General features: G+C 43.2%; 1 protein-coding gene across 1 annotated transcript in view; it reads right to left on the bottom strand.

The window, feature by feature from the left end:
* Positions 1-21,212, bottom strand: part of LOC146020420 (coiled-coil domain-containing protein 14-like) — a 193,849-nt gene extending 172,637 nt beyond the window's left edge. Inside the window, exon 1 of the mRNA XM_083153541.1 lies at positions 21,062-21,212. Within this exon, the coding sequence (XP_083009667.1) occupies positions 21,062-21,083 (22 nt within the window). The 5' untranslated portion in view covers positions 21,084-21,212. The remainder of the gene's footprint in view (positions 1-21,061) is intronic.
* Between the last annotated feature and the right edge of the window lie 318 nt (positions 21,213-21,530).

Below are 21,530 nucleotides of genomic sequence, written 5' to 3'. Positions count from 1 at the left end.
TCAACATAACAATATCATCGGGGTCGCCGAACAGGCACATGTAGTAAGCATTGTAAACCCTCAGGGGGTTTCTGAAATTTGAGCATAGGCTGTGACTACCGGATTCCCAGTCTCAAGGCTGGGAGTTTTTGTGGAATGGTTAACTTGGGTTAATCGGAGTCTAGCCTTTTGGTCTATTGACCCTTTCTCTTTGTACTCCGTTCGGGTCTCCCCTTTAGTATAACATAACGGGGTATAGAAGCACTCTGTATCACTGCACAGGTTGAGTATAGCTAGGGGGGGGGTAAAGGGTGGGGAGAGATGGGTGGGATCTCAACTGGGGTGTTGAACGAGGAAATAGTGGGGGGGGAGGGTTGGAGGGGTGAGAGGAAGAGAATGTACCGATTTTTGAAGGGGGGGACCAGCTTTCTTGTGGTTCTACGGGTTATGTTGTTTCTTCCTGTTGTACTAGGGTAAGAATAGGGGGGGGGGGGTAATTGGCATGGGTAGATATGGAGAGAGGGGGGGGGAGGGGGGGAGGATGAGAACAAGAGAGGGGGGGGAAATCGGGGGGGGAGTCTATCTATGCAGGGTTATCCACCATATCTTTGCAGATTTGATCTAAGGGGGGGTCCAGTAGTTGTGTGGTAAGTACAATAACACATATCAGAGTAGAACAATATATAACATTTCAATTTATATCTCATTGGTTTTCTTTTTCCCCGTCTTATCTGGGGTAAATCGTGCTAGGGCCATTTTCCGTAACGCGCCTTTTTCAGGGCCTAAGGTCATTGTGTGTTTTTTCTTCGCGATTTGGTAATGTATCGGGGCAGGTTAGTAGACAGAGCCAAGGCATCACTTGTTGACATCTCATTCAGTGAATACAAACAAGTTCAATTAGTACAGGTATATATAACAAAAGGAATAAAATAATAGCTATTTCCAACCTCTCCTGTCTTCACCCCGGGAGTGGGGTCCAATTCCTAACATACTATATAACCAGTTCCAAGGCCTCACATATCTGGGATTGGGACCCGCCCGATCTAAGGTGGATGAAAGGACCCCATTTCTTAAGATATCCTGTAGTGGGTGAGCCGGTGTGGTAGTGGGAATTATACCTATCATACGCCATGTATTTCAGCATTAGTCCCTCCAGATCAGTCAGGGTGGGAACATGTTTGTCTACCCATGAGGTTAGTATGACCTTTTTTGCGGAGGTGAATAATATGGAGAGGAAAGAAATGAGGCTCTTGTTTGGTCCTTGTAAGTCCCAGCTATCAAAGTTTAGAAAAAGTAATGGTACTGGGTTTATTTTTACTTTTAAATGAAATGCTTTGTTGACATAGTTAATAATTTTGTGCCAAAATTTTTTAATGTATCCACAGGACCAAAAGTTGTGCTCGAGAGATGCTGAATGGAAGCCACATTTGGGGCAACAGCCGGATTCATCTGGGTCGAAGTAGCTGCGCTGCTTTTGTGATATAAATGCCCTATGAACTAGTTTAAAATGTATTTCTTGAAGTGTGGATGATTGTAATGTTTTTAAGGAAGTTTCTAAATATTGAAAGATGTCTGAAGATGTTAATAAAGGAATGTCTCGCTGCCAGGCCGTGGTGGTTTTATTTCGGGAGTTGGTGGAGTTAAGTTGCTGTAGTTCTGTGTATATTAACTTGGCTTTGAATGAACCGTTATAAACTTTTTCTAGCCACCTGTGTAGTATTGTGTGAGGGGTATTGACCAGGGATCGTGGGGCGATAGATAATACATAATGATGGAGCTGCATGATCGAGAATAAGCTGTTTTGGGGCAGGCCAAACTTTTCTCGGTACTTGTTTCCTAGCACGGCCACAACGATTTAGATCGTTGTGGTCGTAAGATAAAAAATCGGATCGATCGCATCGCATGCGATTTGGTCGCATGCGATGCGACCGATCCGACCGACCGATTTTTCACCCGATTTTTTTTTTTTTCACCTGATTATTTTCAATTGCCCCCCCAAATGTTACTAAGTGGGCTAGACCCCACGATAGACGTCAACCCGAAGCGTGGCGAGCGGCGGCGGTGCGCGTCCTCCGACCTTTTCATTCCCCTACTATCCACTAGGGCAGGGGTTCCCAAACTTTTTGGAATCATGGCACCCCGAAGCATCAGAATTATTTTGCGGCACCCCTAGGCTACAGGTTTCTCATTGAGAAAGTTAAAAACAAATATTAAGTTAAATATATTGTGGTTATATCTCATCCTTAGGATCAGTAATGTGGTAATAGACAGTATTCACTTCTGTTTGTGCACAATTTGACTATAATGTTAGACATAAATAACTTGAATTGATCCTGGACCACCAACCCAGGGCACCCCTGCAAGTCCTCCAAGGCACCCCAGGGTGCCACGGCACACAGTTTGGGAACCCCTGCACTAGGGCGTGGAGTGAGAATAGAATAGTGTGGCGAGCGCAGCGAGCCACCGAGCCCGAAGCGTGGCGAGCGTAGCGAGCCCCGCGAGGGGACGCGTATAACTTCACAGGTATACGCGTCCGCTCGCCACGCTTCGGGCTCGGTGGCTCGCTGCGCTCGCCACACTATTCTATTCTCACTCCACGCCCTAGTGGATAGTAGGGGAATGAAAAGGTCGGAGGACGCGCACCGCCGCCCCTCGCGGGCTCGCTGCGCTCGCCACGCTTCGGGTTGACGTCTATCGTGGGGTCATGGCGGGCACATAAAAAATGTGAAATGGGTCATATTGGCCCATTTCACCTTTTTTATCATTTTTCCCTATGTGAGATGGACTTAATCAAGTCCATCTCATCTTGTGCCATTATAATGGCACAAGACCGACAAGATCCTCCCGATTTCAATGTTAAAAGATTTTTTAACATTGAAGTCTATGGAAAAATCGGGTCAATCGGTCGGTCGCATCGCGGACGATTTTAATTGGTCGCGACCGACCGATTGACCCGATTTCTGTCAATCAAAGGGAAAAAATTGTAAAAAATCGGCCACATCGTGAGGATCGTGTCCCTTAATTAAGAGCCACGATCACTCACGATTGTGGCCGTTCTAGGAAACAAGTACCCTTTTCTCTTATAGTGGGGAAGGGGAGAAGTTTCCCACCTGGGTCGAACACTTGGGAAATAGTCTGGAGACCCTTGTTTTTCATGCGATTGAAGATTGGGCTATTGATGGCCGGTGGGAACATGGGATTACCCCAGATTGGGATCCACTCGGACTGGTTAGGGTTGAGTCCTACTTTAGTGCATGTTTGCCGCCACGATTTATTAATATCCTTGAATAGGGGGTTATTTAGAATATGTTTGGGGATGAGTTTTGGGACGGAATGTAGGAGAGCACCTGGGGAGAATGGGAAGAATAGGGCGCAATCTAGGTCATATATAGAAAATGTATCGATGTTTGCCAGCCATCCCAAAGCATATCGGGAGAGTAAGGCGCATGAATAGTTCTGTACATCAGTGAGGCCCAATCCTCCGTCTGTCTTAAGTAGTTTTAACTTTGGTTGGGATATTCTGGGTTTTTTCCCCTGCCATATGAATTTTGAAGAAGCTTGGGTCAGTGCAGCTATATCCGTGGATTTAGGTTTTATCGGGAGCATCTGTAGGGGGTATAAAAGACGCGGCAGTAATACTGTCTTTACTACCTCGACTCTTCCCATCATAGAAAGTGGTAGGTCTTTCCAATCTTGCATAGTTTTTGTAATTTTGTGTATGATGGGTGGGTAGTTACATTGTTCTAGCTTTGACAGGTCTTTGGGTATTTGGACTCCCAAGTACTTAATTTGGTCCGTTTTTTGTTTAATGGAGTGAAGTTCCTCGTTCTCAGGAAATACAGGTGGGGGTCCTTTTATCATTAATAGTTCTGATTTGTCCACATTGACCTTGTAACCCGAGAAGCTCCCAAAGTCCTTCAGAATCTGGAAGACCACTGGGATGGCATGTTGCGGGTGAGAAAGAAATATTAACATGTCGTCGGCAAATAGCGACACTCTCAGGTCAATGTGGCGAATCTTTATCCCCTGAAAAAGCGGGGAGCTGCGAAGGGTGATGGCCAGGGGTTCTAGGGCTAGGACAAAGAGGAGGGGCGACAGAGGGCAGCCCTGTCTCGTGCCTCTAAGGATAGGGAAAGGGGGCGATAGTAAACCGTTTGTTATTATGTGTGAAGTGGAGTTGCTGTATATAGTTGATACAAAGTCTATAAATTTAGTTGGGAAGGCAAAACGTTTCAGGACATACTGTAGATGGTCCCAGTGCACCATGTCGAACGCCTTCTCTGCATCTAAGGAGAGGATGGCTTTTGGCGTGTCCGACATGGCGCACCGGGACATGGTCACCGCGGACAGCACCCTTCTTATATTTATGGCTGAATTGCGGCCTTTAACAAAACCTGTCTGGTCAATGTGTATAAGGGACGGGAGGATCAGTTTGAGTCTTTCTGCCATAATCTTTGTTAAAAGTTTGTAATCTATATTTAATAATGAAATTGGCCTGTAGGAGCTAGGGAGTGTAAGGTCTCGGCCTTGCTTCGGGAGGACTCTTATATTGGCGGTGTTGAAATAAAGGGGGATCGACTTGTTGGATATTATGTTATTGAAAACATCTGTGAGTATAGGGGATATCTTGGGTGCCAATAGTTTGTAGTAATCAGGGGTAAGCCCGTCAGGCCCTGGGGCCTTGCCGGATTTCAAGCCCGAGATTGCTCTAGCCACCTCCTCCTGAGTGATGTCTCTGGCTAAATTTGTTGCGTTCAGAGGGGACATCTCTGGTATGGGGAGAGAATCCCAGAATTTTGAGGCCCTATGTGGGTCTGATTGAGGTTCTGAGTAGAGGGTCGCGTAAAAGTCTCGAAGTACTTGGGCCGTGTGTTCGGTGGAGGAGGTCAGAGAGCCTTGTGTGGTCCTCAGAGGGCGGATGGTAGCTGGGGTCCTTTGACCCTGTAGTAGGGAAGATAACAATTTGCTTGATTTATTGCCGAATTTGTGGAATCGGGATGATTTTGAGAAGGAGTAAAGTGATTCGGATTTCTCGATGATGCTCTCGTAGAGCGCCTTTGCCTCTAGGTATAAGTTTTTATGTTGAGTTGAGGGGTTGGAACTGAACTTGTCAAAGGCCTCTGTTAGAGTTGATTGGGCCTTAATATAATCTGTTTTTAATTTCTTTTTAAAGTTGATCGTCTGAGCTGTTATTTCACCTCTAAGTGTAGCTTTTGAGGCCTGCCAAAATAGAGGGGGGTTTTCAGTTCTGAATTTTTCGTTGTCTGTGGCATAATTATCCCACGTCTGATTCACTATCTCTCTGAGTTTGGGGGAGGACGTTAAGTTAGATGGGCATCGCCATATTTTTTAGGTAGGCTGTTGGTGGGAAAAGTGGAGTTTAAAATGTACCACTGCGTGGTCTGAAAGGACAATTGGTGCTATCTCACTGGCTTCTATTCTTGGGAGGAGGAAATGGGAGACCAGGGTATAGTCAATGCGTGACATTAGACCCGTTGAGGCCGAGAGGCAAGTAAACTCGCGCTCTGTGGGATGTAAGGTTCTCCACACATCTAATAATTGGAGACGGGAACATAATTCTGGGATGCCTAATTTGGGGGGTGTGCGGGTTTTTGTGGAAGTGTTCTGTTTGTCTAAGGAGGCTAACGTAATCAGATTAAAGTCCCCACATGTGATGATGGGCAAGTGTAAGAAGGGGGATAGTATTGCTATGATGGATTTCATGAACGGGGCGGAGTAATGGTTAGGGGCGTATACATTCAGACATACAAACTCTTGTTGATCGTATTTCATGCAACATAGCACGTATCTGCCCTCTGGGTCTTCAATAACTTTAGATATTGATATGTCTAAATGTTTTTTGGCCAGTATAAGTACTCCTCTAGCTTTGGAGCTATAATGGGCTGAGGCTAAAAGCTTCCACTTAAACATGTTAAGTTTTACCAATTCTTTCGGCATTAGATGGGATTCCTGAAGGAATACAAGGTCTAATCTTAGTTTGTTAAGATATATCAATATTTTCTTTCTTTTTATCGGAGAGTTAATCCCTCCGACATTCCAGCTTCCTACATGTAATGCCATATTGCATCTTGGAGGGGAAGGCTACAGTGAATATATACCACAATTACATTTGACATGGTGTAGACTCTCTGCACAGAATGGGGGACAAGGGGGGTACGGGGGTATGTGGGACAAACAAACAAAACAAAAACAAAACAATACAAAACAATCGACAAACCATACTTGGTAGCTTCCGGAGCCTGTGGGAGGAAATCTTCCTGATTTTCTCATAACGGTCACAGGTTAGCTCCTAAGCCGAGTACGGCCCATCTTAAACAACTATGAATGAATTCACCAAAAGTAACGTCAGAGACAATTAGGGGGGGGGGGGGAAGGACCCTCCTGGGTCGTGTTAGTTCAGTTTCCTGAGGATCTCACAATCCGAGGTCGGCCTTGGGTCACCGCGTTACTTAGTATGAGTTCTTCAATAGGCGTGGATATGAAGGCCATGTCTGTTTTATGAAGCAGAGCATCATCTCTACCGTCCACCTCCCCGAGGTGTATGGGGACACTGTCGCTTTCCATGTAGCAGTTCAGGGGGAGGGGGGGGAAGGGGGGGGGGGGGGTGAGTGGGAGTGTTGTAAAGCCTTCCCCATCCCTGGGTAGGCATGGGGTAAAATTCCTTAGCGGTTCTATAAGGAGTGAACCTGGGGGGGGGGGGGGAGAAGGGGTGGTACTTGCGAATCTTCATGGTTGTTGGGGTGGTAGGATAGGGTAAAGGGAGTCTGCAGAGATGATTGATCTTTGAGCCCCTACAAGAGGGGTGGAGGGGGGACATGTGGAAGACAGCGCCTCCTAGGTGTTTTTTCCTGGAGCCGGGGTATCAAATCAGGCTGGGTGTTGCCAGGTTCGGATTGGGCCAGGGTTGGGTCATTCACGTGTGCCTTTTGTAGCTTAGTGTCCAATTTGCATATATCTGTCATCAGACATCGTCTTCTATGCTAGTGGCACTGGTGTAGGGAAACGGGAGGAAGGGGGAAAAGGGGATGTAGGTTCTTGGTTGAGGTGGATTGGAGGGTAGGACTGTTAGGGTTCTCAGTCACAATCAGAAACTCTGCGGTGCATGGGGGATTGGTATGACACTTCCTCCATGTAGGCTCCTGCGTCTGCGGGGGTCATAAAGTCCTTGAATGAGGATCCTTCATATATTCGCAGTTTCGCCGGATAGAGGAGGGCAAATTTGCGCTCCATCTGTATAAGCTTTGAGCAAATCGGAGAGAATTCCTTCCTCTGCTTTGTCAGCTCGGCAGAGTAATCTTGAAATATCAAGATAGTGCTTCCCTCCCACTCAAGGTTGCGGTGTTTACGGGATGCTGCCCAGAAAAGTTCCTTATGCAGGTAATTGAGGGATTTGAAAATCACCGTTCTGGGTCTGTTATCACTGGAAGGACGCTGGGGCCCCAGCCTGTGTGCCCTCTCTATGACTAGATCTGTGCAGCGATCTTTAATCTCCAGCATCTCAGGAAGCGTGTTTCTGATGAAGTTAAACAAATCAGGGCCCTTTACAGATTCAGGTACTCCCACCAGCCTCAAGTTATTTCTCCTTGATCTGTTCTCGAGATCCTGGAGCTTGTTATGCAGGGAGAGCAGATCCTTAGAGTGCTGAGTAACTAGGGGTTTGATCTCCGCCATGTCCTGAAAGCACTCCCCCATTCTACATTCCGTGTCCATGACACGTTTTTGGAGCTGGGCTAACTGCTTATTTATGTTTTCCGTCTGCTCCTGAAACAGAGGAGCTATTGCCGCCCTTATAGCCCCTACCATGTCACCGTAGGTGACCGGGGCGGAGAGGTCAGGGATGGAGGAGTCTAGAGGCAGTAGGGGATCGGGGAGGGAGCCCTTTTCAAGGGAGTCAGGTAAGTCTCTTACCCGCTGTGGAAGCGGCGTTGCTTGGCGTGACGGGCGCGAGGGTTCAGGAGTCGGCGCCATCTTGGATGTGGCGGGCGCCGCGTCTTTCCCCTTTTGAGCGCGTGGACGGGAGCCGGGCATCTCCGTTGAAGTTCTGTCCATATGCCGCTTGTCTGGCGTGTGGGGAGACTTCGGAGGGGGATTTGGTGCAATTCTGGAGGCTGGGACAGCCGTTAAAGGTGTGTTAGGGCCGGATCGGCAGCGGAGCTCAGGAGCGAGCTGCTTCACATCCCTTTGCCGGAACCGGAAGTCCTATCGCTTCTTGCTGATTTACCTGTTTCGTTTTCCCAATCAATGTCGGGTAAATTAAAATCCCCCATAATTAATACCTGACCCTGATTTGATGCTTGTTTGATTTGGTTTAAAAGAAGAGACTCTTCCCTTTCATTTATATTTGGTGGTCTATAGCATAACCCTATTATAAATTTGTTTTTTGGTTTCTTATTATTGTCGGTTATCTCTGCCCACACTGTCTCCGAGTTGTCGTCTTCCAGGTCTGTGCTCATATTTTTCTCACATGATGTTAAGTTATTATTTACATATAGGCGTACACCCCCACCCCTTCTATTTTCCCTGTCTTTCCTGTAGAGTGTATATCCCTCCATGTTTAATGCCCAGTCATGCGACTCATTACACCATGTTTCTGTAATACCAATGATGTCGTAGTCATCCCTACTGATCACCGTTTCAAGCTCCCCGATTTTACTCACTAAGCTTCTTGCATTAGCCAGTAAGCATTTTAATTTATGTTTATTTTTAGATATGGCTCTAATATTGTGATTAGTTTCACCCCAGGACCCATTTGAATTCTTTACTAGCTTCCTCTTTCCCCTCTCCCCTTCAATAGACTCTCTACAGGCCTCCCCACCATGCACACTGCCTGCCCTCTCCATAGTTCCGGGAATTCTTCCTCTGTCATTCCCTCCTTCCCGTATACTAAGATCATCTGTACCTAAGAACTGTAATGGGGTAACGTGACTGTTACAACATAACATTTTATTACATGACATTCCTGATGCACCCTGAGAGTTACCCCCGATTATACCCTTGTTACTCAGTAGCTTCACTCAGTAGCGGCATATGTTCAGTGCTGTTTATCTGCTTACACAGTCAGTATATATTTTGTTCATCATGTCTGAGTCACTCACATTTTTAGAATTGTGCATTATGATGTTTATTTATGACAATTAACCTTCATTGATTGCCCAATTATGCAATTAAGTGTGCCGCCAGCACCACGGGCGGTGTTATTCAAAGTGATACAGTTTATCATGTACTGCACATCTGGCGTGACCGTGCTGTTAGTGACCTCCCTTGCTGTTTTTAATAGTTATGTCTTAATGTACACTGTTGTTTCTTTCAGATGGTTTTGGTAGCACTATCTCCCCCGCATCGCCTCTGGCTCTGACAGTACAGGACAGCGCAGCTGCGCTATGATGACGTCATTGAGCTACGTGGAAGACGCACTTACAGTTTCTTTGATCAATCACTGGGTGTTTGTCACATGTTAAACTACTATAAATGTAAGTACTGTCTTCTTTTTTCTTATGTCTTGAGACCCGAAACGTTGGCAAAGCATACCCGTGTGGGTTTATTTATTTCATGTTGAAACCTGCTGCATGTTGCGAGTGTCTGAGACTTCAAATGCTTTTCTATATATATATATATATATATATATATATATATATATATATATATATATATATATATATTTTTTTTTTTTTTTTACACAATAGACAAAATAACGATGCGCAAATAGAATGAATAAATGTCCCTTTTTGGGAGATAATACCGTCCCAATGTGTATATTCACAGTCCAATGGATTGTGTCCAATTTGTTGAAATAGCACTCAGATCCAATTGATAGGACCTTTGATTTTTATTTCTTTTTCATTTTTGCCCATCACTGTTTTACATCATTTTAAACCATGTGGGCACATTTGTTACAATTGTAACACCACACATGTGGTCTACATGTTAACTTGCCCCTGTGGTAAAAAATATGTTGGGCAAAAAAAAGGGTTCTGAAAATAAGAATTTTAGAACATTTCAGTAACATAAAAATAAAATGAAAAATCATAGTGTTCCACGGCACTTTTTATCATGCCAAAATTGGGATCCCTCAGGTATGAAATTTGTAGGCCTGGAGAGGGTTAACCTTGACATCAGGGGAGGTAACAGAGAGAAACAACTCCTGAGAAGGGAGTCTTGGTGGATGTTTAATCTGTCAACTCTATTCCCACACAAGGGTTAAATGAGGGATTGGAAATTACCCCGTTTATTGGATGAATTCTATCTGTATATCTGATTGTGGTGAAAGTTAATGTAATAGTGTACACAGACAAGAGGTATTATATAAATGCAGAGAGTATAATTTCTCCCTGTAATTATCTGTGCAACTTTCACTTGAACTAGTTCACAAGGTTTTCTTTATAATATTTCTCTACAATATTTCCTGTCATTCTTTAAAGCTTTCTGTGGTTAGATATTGCTTATATTATAAATGGCTATGTTGCCAATTTTGGCGAGTGTTGCTCCAATCTGCTTTTAAGAATATCTGTTCTGCGAGCACGAAGGAGACCCATGAGAAGGGCTTCCCCTATCCGCTTGTAAAAATATCTGTATGTTACCAGACAGTAAATATGTCCATGAAAAGTTTAAATCATGTAAGGTTTTATATAATTATTTTTTTAATGAATAAGTGTTATAATTTTTTAAAGATAAGTATTTGTTTATCTTTGATGTAATAAAGTTTTTGGTTTTGGTCAAAATACCCAACATGTAAATTCTCTAGTTTGCAATACCTATATGGGAAAAGGAAATATTTTTTTACCCATATATATTGTCTCGTTAAATAACTGTGGATTTTAAATGTGATAGGCATACCAAAATGTTTGAACGCATATAGGGCGCTAATTATTGACTCATTCTGGTACGTTACCCTATCCCTGTTTTATTATTCATACACGCCAATAAATGTGTTTTAAAAACTCTTAATGCACTATGAAGCAAAACTCTTCTATATATATATATATATATATATATATATATATATATATATATATACAGGTCGAGTATCCCGTATCCGAATATCCGTTATCCGAATTATTCCGAAATACGGACATTCCAGAAAGTGAAAAAAAATTTTTTTTTTGCTAAAAACTCACTGGGGACATTTGTAACAGCATCACTGGGGACATGATATGTAACTGGCACTATATATGTGCAAGACAATGATTGCTTGGCATTCAAATTCAATATCTGAGATAGTACACACATTTTGTTTCACGTTTTGAAACCTTGTTTTTTGAACAATTAAAATATATTTGTGTGTATTTTATGTGGTAATAAAATATATTTGTGTGTATATTATGTGTTTATACAGCATAAATGCAAGATACTTCAAAATACATCATTGAAATATTAAAATATTCCGAAATACGGAATAATCCGTTATCCAAAATTCTCCTGGTCCCGAGCATTTTGGATAAGGGATACTCAACCTGTATATATATATATATATATATATATATATATATATATATATATATATATATGGAGTATTTGGAGCTCCAACCGCGCACAGTCACCAAGGGATAAAGTTGTGCTTTTTCCTTTTTCAATTGTATGCTTGCAGCCTTTTTTCTCAGGGAGCCAGACCACGGCTCTCAGGTGTCCCAATCAGATATGCAGAGAAGGAGAAAATGGCGCAATCACGTCAGTAATAAAAAGATTTTACTTGACATAATAAATAGATCACATACATGATAAAAAGCAGCAAACAGCTTGCCCAATCAATTAAGATCCTTCAGAGGTAGCCAGGAGTCGGCAGCAACCGGGACTCAGTTTCCCACCGTCGGCGTCTCTATATTCGGACCAGGAAAGACCAGAAAGATCTGTGCACGATGATGCTGTGAAGGTAGCCACGCCTCTATATATATATATATATATATATATATATATATATTATTATTTTTTCGGAGTATCCGCACTCACGGACAGCCTTTGTTAGCACAAGGGGTGCTCCACTAAGTAAACATCCGCAGATGTTCCAATAATAGCATGGGTATAGAGCTGTATCAGATCCACAAGGAGCACTCACCAGTAAGATCACAGAGGTAATTTAATGGTACTGTTCAGGAAATAATACATCTTACTTTTGTATATGCAGTCGACGTTTCGGCCACTAGAGGGCCTTTGTCAAGACAGGTCAGCAAGGGAGCATTGACTTTGGGTCTCACAAAATATATTTAAGTATCCATAAGACAACATATCTATAGACTTGAATATTCTAGATTATTCCCAGAATTAAATGCAGATAAGTGAAATGATTGCTGTACAGCATTTTAACAAGGCACTTAAATATTGTCTCCTTCAAAAAGGAATACGTATCATCGACATACAAACATATAGGACAACATATACAATATCTACATATTTACATAATTATTTTTATTTTTATTTTTTGGATTTTATGTATTGTTTTATATTTTTATTAAAGAGATTTTTTCATTTTTATATTAATTTTTACTATTTTTATCAACATGGATGATGGTCACTGCTGTTAAGATGATGATATGAAAAAAGGTCATACATGTCCACATACCCCTTATCTCCGTCCACTCATCCTATTCACCCAACAAAGAGTTTTAAGCAACTGGTAATCAATTGTTGTTTTTTGTTTTTAGGGATTTATCATCGATGCCTCACAAGAAACAGTTCAGTGGGTTGTTTTCATTTAGGCCAAGGGGGGCCACTGTGTCCAAGGTATAAATCCATTGTGCTTCGCGTTGTTTCAATGCCTTGGTTCGATCACCACCTCGGCTGTATTTAGGTATATGGTCCACCAGCATACTTTTGATAGTAGATATTTGATGGCCTTTGTCCAGACAGCGCTGCGCCAAGGTTTGTCGGTCTTTCCTGTTTCGAGAGCCAGCCTGATCGTGTATCTGTGGTTCGCCATCCGATCACGAAAAGGTCTTGTGGTCATCCCTGTGTAATACAACCCACAGGGGCAAATCAGGACGTATACCACATACTGTAGGCGCTCGTACAAGTTAATCGATGGCGGATTTTTATCCTCTTACCACTATGTGGGTGTGCCACGGTGTCGCTGCTCAACATTGCATTGTATGTTGTGCATCCTTTGCACTTGATGCAACCTGGTTTTGTGGATCGTAACCATTGTGAACCCTTCGCACTTGGACGTGCTGTTGGTCTCATCAGCATCTGTTGGATATTTGGATTTCTGCGGTAGGCCATCATTGGTGGAGGGTGATTCTGTAACCCCAATGTTCGGTCACTAGTCCTCTTCGCTCCATCGCTGACCTCTCACCTAATCACCTCCTCCCACTCCCGTGTCCAAGATTTCTCTCGCGCTGCCCCCCTGCACTGGAACAACCTCCCGCCACCCATCAGGCTATCTGATTCCCTTACCTCCTTCAAGCGCTCCCTCAAAACCCACTTTTTTCGACTAGCCTATCCCTCCTCCTAACCTCTTTTGATCCTCCTATCCTGCCTCCGTTCCTACTTATCCTATTGTATTTCGTTCGTCCACCCACCTATTTTTAGTATGTTAACTCTTATGAGCAGGGCCCTCCTTCCTCACGTACTCACCCTACCTCATTACCTCACCTGTGCTCCTGTCCTGTTCTTCCCTTCCTCTACTTCAGCTTCAGTCTCCTTGACAATTTTGACACCTACTTCTGAACTGATGCTGATTTTAGTTCGACCAGCTATACCCCTATTTATATATGTATCTTTCAACACACCCTGTACGTTACCTTGTAATTTGTTTTTTTGTTTGCTATGTACGGCGCTGCGGACACTTTGCGGCGCCTTATAAATAAACGTACTACTACTACTACTAGTCAGGAGCGGCCAATGTTTCTTATATATTGTTTTTGCCACTGTGGCTGTGTGGTCAAAGGTGTTTATATGTACCATTCTCTGGTCTATGTTTGTTTGTGATCTTACAGGCGGAGTTTTGTGTCTGGCCTTGGCTTTTTGTAGGCATCGGTTGATAATCTTCGGTGAATATCCCCTTTCGAGAAACCTCATCTTCATTTCATCCAATTGCACCTGAGTCCTCTCTTCTGTTGAATTCGTCCTAAGGACCCGTAAGAATTGGTAGATGGGGAGACTTTCTTTTAACTGGACAGGGTGCTGGCTTTGAGCTTGCAGTATCGTATTTCTGTCCGTACTTTTTCTGAACATTGTATAACCCAGTCGATCCCCTTCTTTGAAGATTGATACATCCAAAAACGTTACTGTTTGTTGGTCAATAGTATGAGTTAGACGGATTGGCTCTGGCATTGTATTAAGGTTGTGGACCATCATCTCAAAAGATTCCTTTGTTCCTGCCCATACTAGAAAAATATCGTCGATAAATCGACTATAGCATAACAGGTGCATATGGGCTATAGATGTAACATATTTACTCTCATATTTCGCCATGTACAAATTGGCGTAAGCTGGTACCAAATCCGACCCCATTGTGGTGCCGTTAATTTGCAAGAAGTAATCGGCACCATACATAAAATAGTTTCTGGTTAATACCAGTTCAATGAGTGTCATCAGGTATTCTATTGGTGGTTGCTGGTGGTGGCTCTCGATTAGATGTTCCTTAATCGCTCGCATGCCCTCACCATGGGGGATTACCGTATACAGAGATTGTACATCGAGAGTCACCAACCATGTCTCCGTATTGGGGAGTCGGAGATGTTTTATTTTTTCCAAAAAGTCAGATGTATCTCTGATGTAGCTTGGGGTCTGATGGACCAGTGGTTGTAAAAACCCATCAACATAGATAGCCAGCGGCTGCAACAGTGATCCCCTGGCCGAAATAATAGGTCGACCAGGGGGGCTGTCCAGCCGCTTATGAATTTTGGGCAACGTGTAGATTATTGGGGTCACTGGGCAGTCTACTGTAAAAAAAATGGGCCGTCTTTTTGTCCAGCCAACCTGCCGTTAGGCCGGTCGTCACATAGGAATCAATCACCGTTTTCAGGGCTGTTGTTGGGTCTGTCGGCAGCTTAGTGTATGTCTCAGTATCTGAAAGTTGGCGTTGAACCTCTTTATCATAGTCACACCAGTCTTGAATGACTATTGCCCCGCCCTTATCGGCGGGGCGCACCACTATTTCTGTATTGTGTTTAAGGCTAGAAAGAGCCAATCGTTGGGCGTATGTGAGGTTACGATAATCAGGCCCAGGTTTAACCACCTGTACCATATCGTGCTCAGTCATACGTACAAAGGTACGGATACTGGAATTGGTAGATTGGGGGTCAAATGTATAGTTCTTACTTTGTTTGTTCTTAATATCAGGTTTTACTGAATCAGGGAAAAATTCCCTTAATCTGAGTTTTCTACCCAATCGGTAATTGTCAACCACCCAATCGAATTGATTGTGTGGCATGGTGGGGACAAATGACAGACCTAGTGAAAGGACAGATTCTTCTGCTTCAGTCAATTTATGGGACGATAAGTTAAAGATTAAGTCTGGGCTCTTGCTTTTCGATCCCTTGTGTTTCCGCCCTCCGCGCCTCTGATGGCTGCGCGGGCACCTCTGCCGCCCCGAGTTCGTTGCCAGGGTGGTAGATCTAAAAAAGAACCCCTAGTGTCTCTATTATCACTAGAATCAGTATAGTCCCCTTCTGATGAAGATTTATTGGACAAGTTTGAGAAATTACCTTGTTGTCTGCGATAACGAGGTGGTCTCCTTCCATGCGATCTGTCACTGTCACCCACCAACCACCTGTATACAGTATGCGTCTTGTAATCAGTATTTACAGTTTCTAGCTTTTTCTTTTTGAAATGCAAAAGCTCTTGGTGATACATCTCAATCTGATTTTTGATCTTATCAAGCCATGGTTCAGTTTTGTCACTGGTGAGTTTTTTAAGTTGTGAGCCTTTAAATAGATCTATATCTGCTCGAACTTTTGCCAGTTCAGTACCAACCTCTTCGATAACTAACAATAAGAGATCAGCAGAACACTTGTTCAGGACGCCACACCACCTTGAGCAGAACGTAGGATTATTCCTGCCCAAAATTGGCACATTAGCCATCCTGAATCCCGCGGTATTTTTTTCGACCGGTGATATTCGCTTAAAAACTGGCCATGCAAAAGATTTTTCAAAAAATCACCAATCAAAAATAACTATAAAAAAAAAAATGAAAAAATAATTTTTGAAGAATAAAGAACTTAAGAATAACTCTAAATCAAAAGAAAAGTCCAATTCACTGGAGATCCGCACCAAAGTTCCCAGAGATTCCAAGTTGTATTTCTTTCAATGTCACATAGACATAATTATGTCATCCATGTAAAGAATATGCGGGTGCGCACTAGATTGAGCCAGATATAATATCTAGTTCAACTTTATATATTTTTCGGAGTATCCGCACTCACGGCCAGCCTTTGTTAGCACAAGGGGTGCTCCACTAAGTAAACATCCGCAGATGTTCCAATAATAGCATGGGTGTAGAGCTGTATAAGATCCACAAGGAGCACTCACCAGTAAGATCACAGAGGTAATTTAATGGTACTGTTCAGGAAATAATACATCTTAAGGTGCGTACACACGGGGGGAGATATATTGCAGCGATTATAGCACCTATCTCCCCCGTGTGTACACAGCATTACTTTTGTATATGCAGTCTATGTTTCGGCCACTAGAGGGCCTTTGTCAAGACAGGTCAGCAATGCACGTCCATACAACACAAGGAAATCCAGTACAATGATCCTCTCTCAAGTGCTCCCTTATATAGCACCCTAATGAGTTTAATACTCACAGCCTTGCACAGTCCCTACTGGTGCCTGCAAGGTTCCATCTAGCGGGTCACATGACCTAATGCCGCGTTTCTATTGGTCTCCCGGCATTGATTCATTACATCCAAGATGGCCGTGCGTTCCACACCGCTAGCTGTGCGTTCCAGCACAGTCTCGCGGGGCTAGCGCTACAGTACGGCCATCCAATGTCTTGGACAGTAGTCCTATCAGGTCAACTAGGTGTTTGGCTCAGTATATGAGCTTTTAAGCTCATACTTATGGCAATTACATATAATTCAGAACGATCCTGTAGTGTACTAATGAAAAAACAAAATGGCCGTGCATTCCACCGCGGCTTCCTGCTTTCCAGCCCTATTTCGGGCTGTACTCAGACAAGCTCCAGGTGACCTATACATAAGGGAGCATTGACTTTGGGTCTCACAAAATATATTTAAGTATCCATAAGACAACATATCTATAGACTTGAATATTCTAGATTATTCCCATAATTAAATGCAGATAAGTGAAATGATTGCTGTACAGCATTTTAACAAGGCACTTAAATATTGTCTCCTTCAAAAAGGAATACGTTGACCTGATAGGACTACTGTCCAAGACATTGGACGGCCGTACTGTAGCGCTAGCCCCGCGAGACTGTGCTGGAACGCACAGCTAGCGGTGTGGAACACACGGCCATCTTGGATGTAATGAATCAATGCCAGGAGACCAATAGAAACGCGGCATTAGGTCATGTGACACGCTAGATGTGAACCTTGCAGGCACCAGTAGGGACTGTGCAAGGCTGTGAGTATTAAACTCATTAGGGTGCAATATAAGGGAGCACTTGAGAGAGGATCATTGTACTGGATTTCCTTGTGTTGTATGGACGTGCATTGCTGACCTGTCTTGACAAAGGCCCTCTAGTGACCGAAACGTCGACTGCATATACAAAAGTAAGATGTATTATTTCCTGAACAGTACCATTAAATTACCTCTGTGATCTTACTGGTGAGTGCTCCTTGTGGATCTTATACAGCTCTACACCCATGCTATATATATATATATATATATATATATATATATATATATATATATATATATAGACAGAGGTGTGCGGTCCGGCACTCTCCCCTCCCGACAGCAGCCCCGGTGCCCTCCGGGCGTAGAAGATATAAACAAGCAAGAAATAGGCGGCACTCCGAGGACTTCTTAAAATAGTTTTGTATTAGGTCAGGACACCAACGTTTCGAGGCTTACGCCTCTTTGTCAAGGTGATGTAAAACAGTGAACAAGTGTATGGTACAAAGGCTTACCTTAAGTAAGGAGAGTGATGCCGCCCCTCCTTCCATTCAGTCAGCGCGGGCTTCCTGTCCACAGCGGTGTCGCATAGCACCGGAACTAGCTGTACTGTCACGTCACTTCCTGGAGATGGCTTGGAACGCAAGCCATGCATTAAACAGATGACGTGAGACGCATATCCCTGCATTGTGCTGGATGGTAGACACTTCTTGATGACGGGACAGACCGGCTGCTGGAGATGAAAGAGCGTTACATATTAGAGCATGAGTAAAACGATGACATAAAACTGTGCAAATAATGAAGACATGACTGGAGAAAAAATCATGATACGTGCAAAACATAATAATAACGTGGGATTACTCAGTGGGATAATATGAAAGCTAAAAAATGGAATAGAAAAAGGAAAAATAAAAGTAAAAAATGGGGGAAGAATGCGGGTAGGGCAAAATAGCCATTAAATCATATAATTACTTTAATGCTATATTAGCTGTATGCTGGTGGCTACACATCTAGATTAATGGATTTCATCCACGGTAAGTATATGAAAACATTCCTGATGTCACAAAACATGCAAGACATCCAATTAGAGCTGTTCATGAAACTGATGGAGTTAACACTCACAAAGAATTATTTTTTGTTCGACGGAAAGTTTTTTCGCCAAAAAACTGGTTGCGCGATGGGCAGCCCGATATCGCCATCATTTGCGAACATTTATATGTTCCAAGAGGAACAGGAGATGTTCTTTACAGATTCAGTAACATCTAGTAAAATCCTCATCTTTAATAGATACATAGATGACCTGTTCATGGTGTGGGACGGCAGTGAACAAGAATTACATCAATTAATTGAGAAGATAAATTCTAGGTCTTCAACCATCAAACTCACATACCAGCAATCCACCAGTGCTATCCATTTCCTTGATGTAACGGTCAAAATCTTTAATAATTCAATACAAACAGAATTATATGTTAAACCCACGGACAGGAACACGACATTGAAATCTAATAGCTTCCATCCATTGGCTCTAAAAAAATCGTTAGCCAAGTCACAGATGATGAGGGCAGCCAGAATTACCAGTCAACCTGATCTATTACCAGAAGTTTTGGACACGTTTGTCACCAAGTTCGTGGAAAGAGGATACCCGTTAGAACAACTACAAATACAAAAAACTGAAGTGTTAAACATGGACAGAACCATGCTATTAACCAAGTCCACAAGAGTGGCCACCAACAAAGAAGAGGAACCGATGCCATTTGTCACCAGATTAACTCCTGCCAGTAAAGTACTCCCTCGAGCCACTCCGGCCCTTTGGCCCATTGTTAAAATGGACAAACAATTAACCTGTTCCCAAAAAATACGCCCGATGCTTTGTTACACCAGGGGGCGCAACATTAAGGATGTGATAGTACATACAGATATTTCGGGCTTTGACCACCATAGAACAGAGGCACAAGCGAACATCCTCACCAAAGCTAATGGATGCTACAAGTGCATTAAATGTACTACGTGCTTAGATATGATCACTGGTCCCGCCTTCATTCATCCTACCACCAGGAAGAAGTATAAGATCAATCACATCCTTAATTGTATGTCATCATATATTGTCTACATTATCTTGTACCCATGTGGGATTATATATGTGGGCAAAACAAACAGACCCATGAGGGAGCGCATGGCAAATCATCGGTCGTCAATTAAAAAAGCCCTAGCTGGTAGCTCCAAAAATACCGATCTACCAGTTGCAAAACACTTCGCCACAGCCCACCACAAACTGACAGATTTGAAGCATATGGCTATTGACCATGTGCCAGCTTCCATACGCCGAGGAGATAGAGAAGGAAAACTGCTACGGTTGGAAGCTACCTGGATCCATCGATTAAATTCGATAAAACCGCTTGGACTTAATGACAAACTGCCTCTCTCAGTCTTTCTATAACTTCCAAGTTTTTCTATACTTCCAAGTTTTTGAACCTCATGTAACATTCACGCACCTTAGGTAGCGTTTAGTTGACAGTGACTCTGTACTATTATGGTTCTGCGTCATCTTTGATTTTTTGACAAGGCGCAGTTGTGTTTTTTGGATAGGGTCCATTGATATAATGGTTTCAGGACCTTAATTCATTTAGCAATATACTTACCGTGGATGACATCCATTAATCTAGATGTGTAGCCACCAGCATACAGCTAATATAGCATTAAAGTAATTATATGATTTAATGGCTATTTTGCCCTACCCGCATTCTTCCCCCATTTTTTACTTTTATTTTTCCTTTTTCTATTCCATTTTTTAGCTTTCATATTATCCCACTGAGTAATCCCACGTTATTATTATGTTTTGCACGTATCATGATTTTTTCTCCAGTCATGTCTTCATTATTTGCACAGTTTTATGTCATCGTTTTACTCATGCTCTAATATGTAACGCTCTTTCATCTCCAGCAGCCGGTCTGTCCCGTCATCAAGAAGTGTCTACCATCCAGCACAATGCAGGGATATGCGTCTCACGTCATCTGTTTAATGCATGGCTTGCGTTCCAAGCCATCTCCAGGAAGTGACGTGACAGTACAGCTAGTTCCGGTGCTATGCGACACCGCTGTGGACGGGAAGCCCGCGCTGACTGAATGGAAGGAGGGGCGGCATCACTCACCTTACTTAAGGTAAGCCTTTGTACCATACACTTGTTCACTGTTTTACATCACCTTGACAAAGAGGCGTAAGCCTCGAAACGTTGGTGTCCTGACCTAATACAAAACTATTTTAAGTCGTCCTCGGAGTGCCGCCTATTTCTTGCTTGTTTATATATATATATATATATATATATATATATATATATATATATGTGTGCGCGCGCTAGTGAGGGCACTCCGCAGTTCCGAAATCTTGCGCCGTAGTGCTGCACGCAGGGATCATAGACATGTACGGGAGGTATCGTGGCACTCTGATGGACTTGAGTAAATAACTGCTCAACACACCAGGGGTGCGGCCAATGTTTTGGATTTTAATCCTTTGTCAAGACTAGAACAAACAAGAAATGACAGTACACTCACCTAAATGCTCTGTGTCGTCCATGGCCCACCTCTCTCCGTGTGCCGGTGACCCTTCTTCACTTCCGGTCAGTTCCGATCACCTGTCAGAGACGTCATGGTCTCTAACTTCCTGGTTCCCCGCAAAGCGTCAGTGGTAACCTAGCAACACAGCTCTGAGGCGTCCCAGGCACTAGAAGCAGAACAGAAACAGAAAGATAAACAAGCCAAGTGACATAGAGTTACATTGTTCTGTGCTGATGCAGAATAGACTATGCTGAAGGCAAAATAAAGCTGGAATCTCATGTACTGGATATCCACCTGACACAACTAAAGAAATGTATTAAATATGAATTGTTCATTTAACTTGTGGATCCAGTGAGCTTCTAATTGCAAGAGACTCTTGCCTCGGTCTCCTCCTCTAAGATCATCTCTGGCTTGGTCAATAATGATGTAGCGCAAACTGGAAAGTGGGTGTCTTTCAGTGGCGAAA

This window comes from Crinia signifera, chromosome 7 (genome assembly GCF_055691185.1).
Source record: "Crinia signifera chromosome 7, ASM5569118v1, whole genome shotgun sequence".
Taxonomy (NCBI): domain Eukaryota; kingdom Metazoa; phylum Chordata; class Amphibia; order Anura; family Myobatrachidae; genus Crinia; species Crinia signifera.
This window is presented reverse-complemented; position numbering and strand designations above follow the sequence as displayed.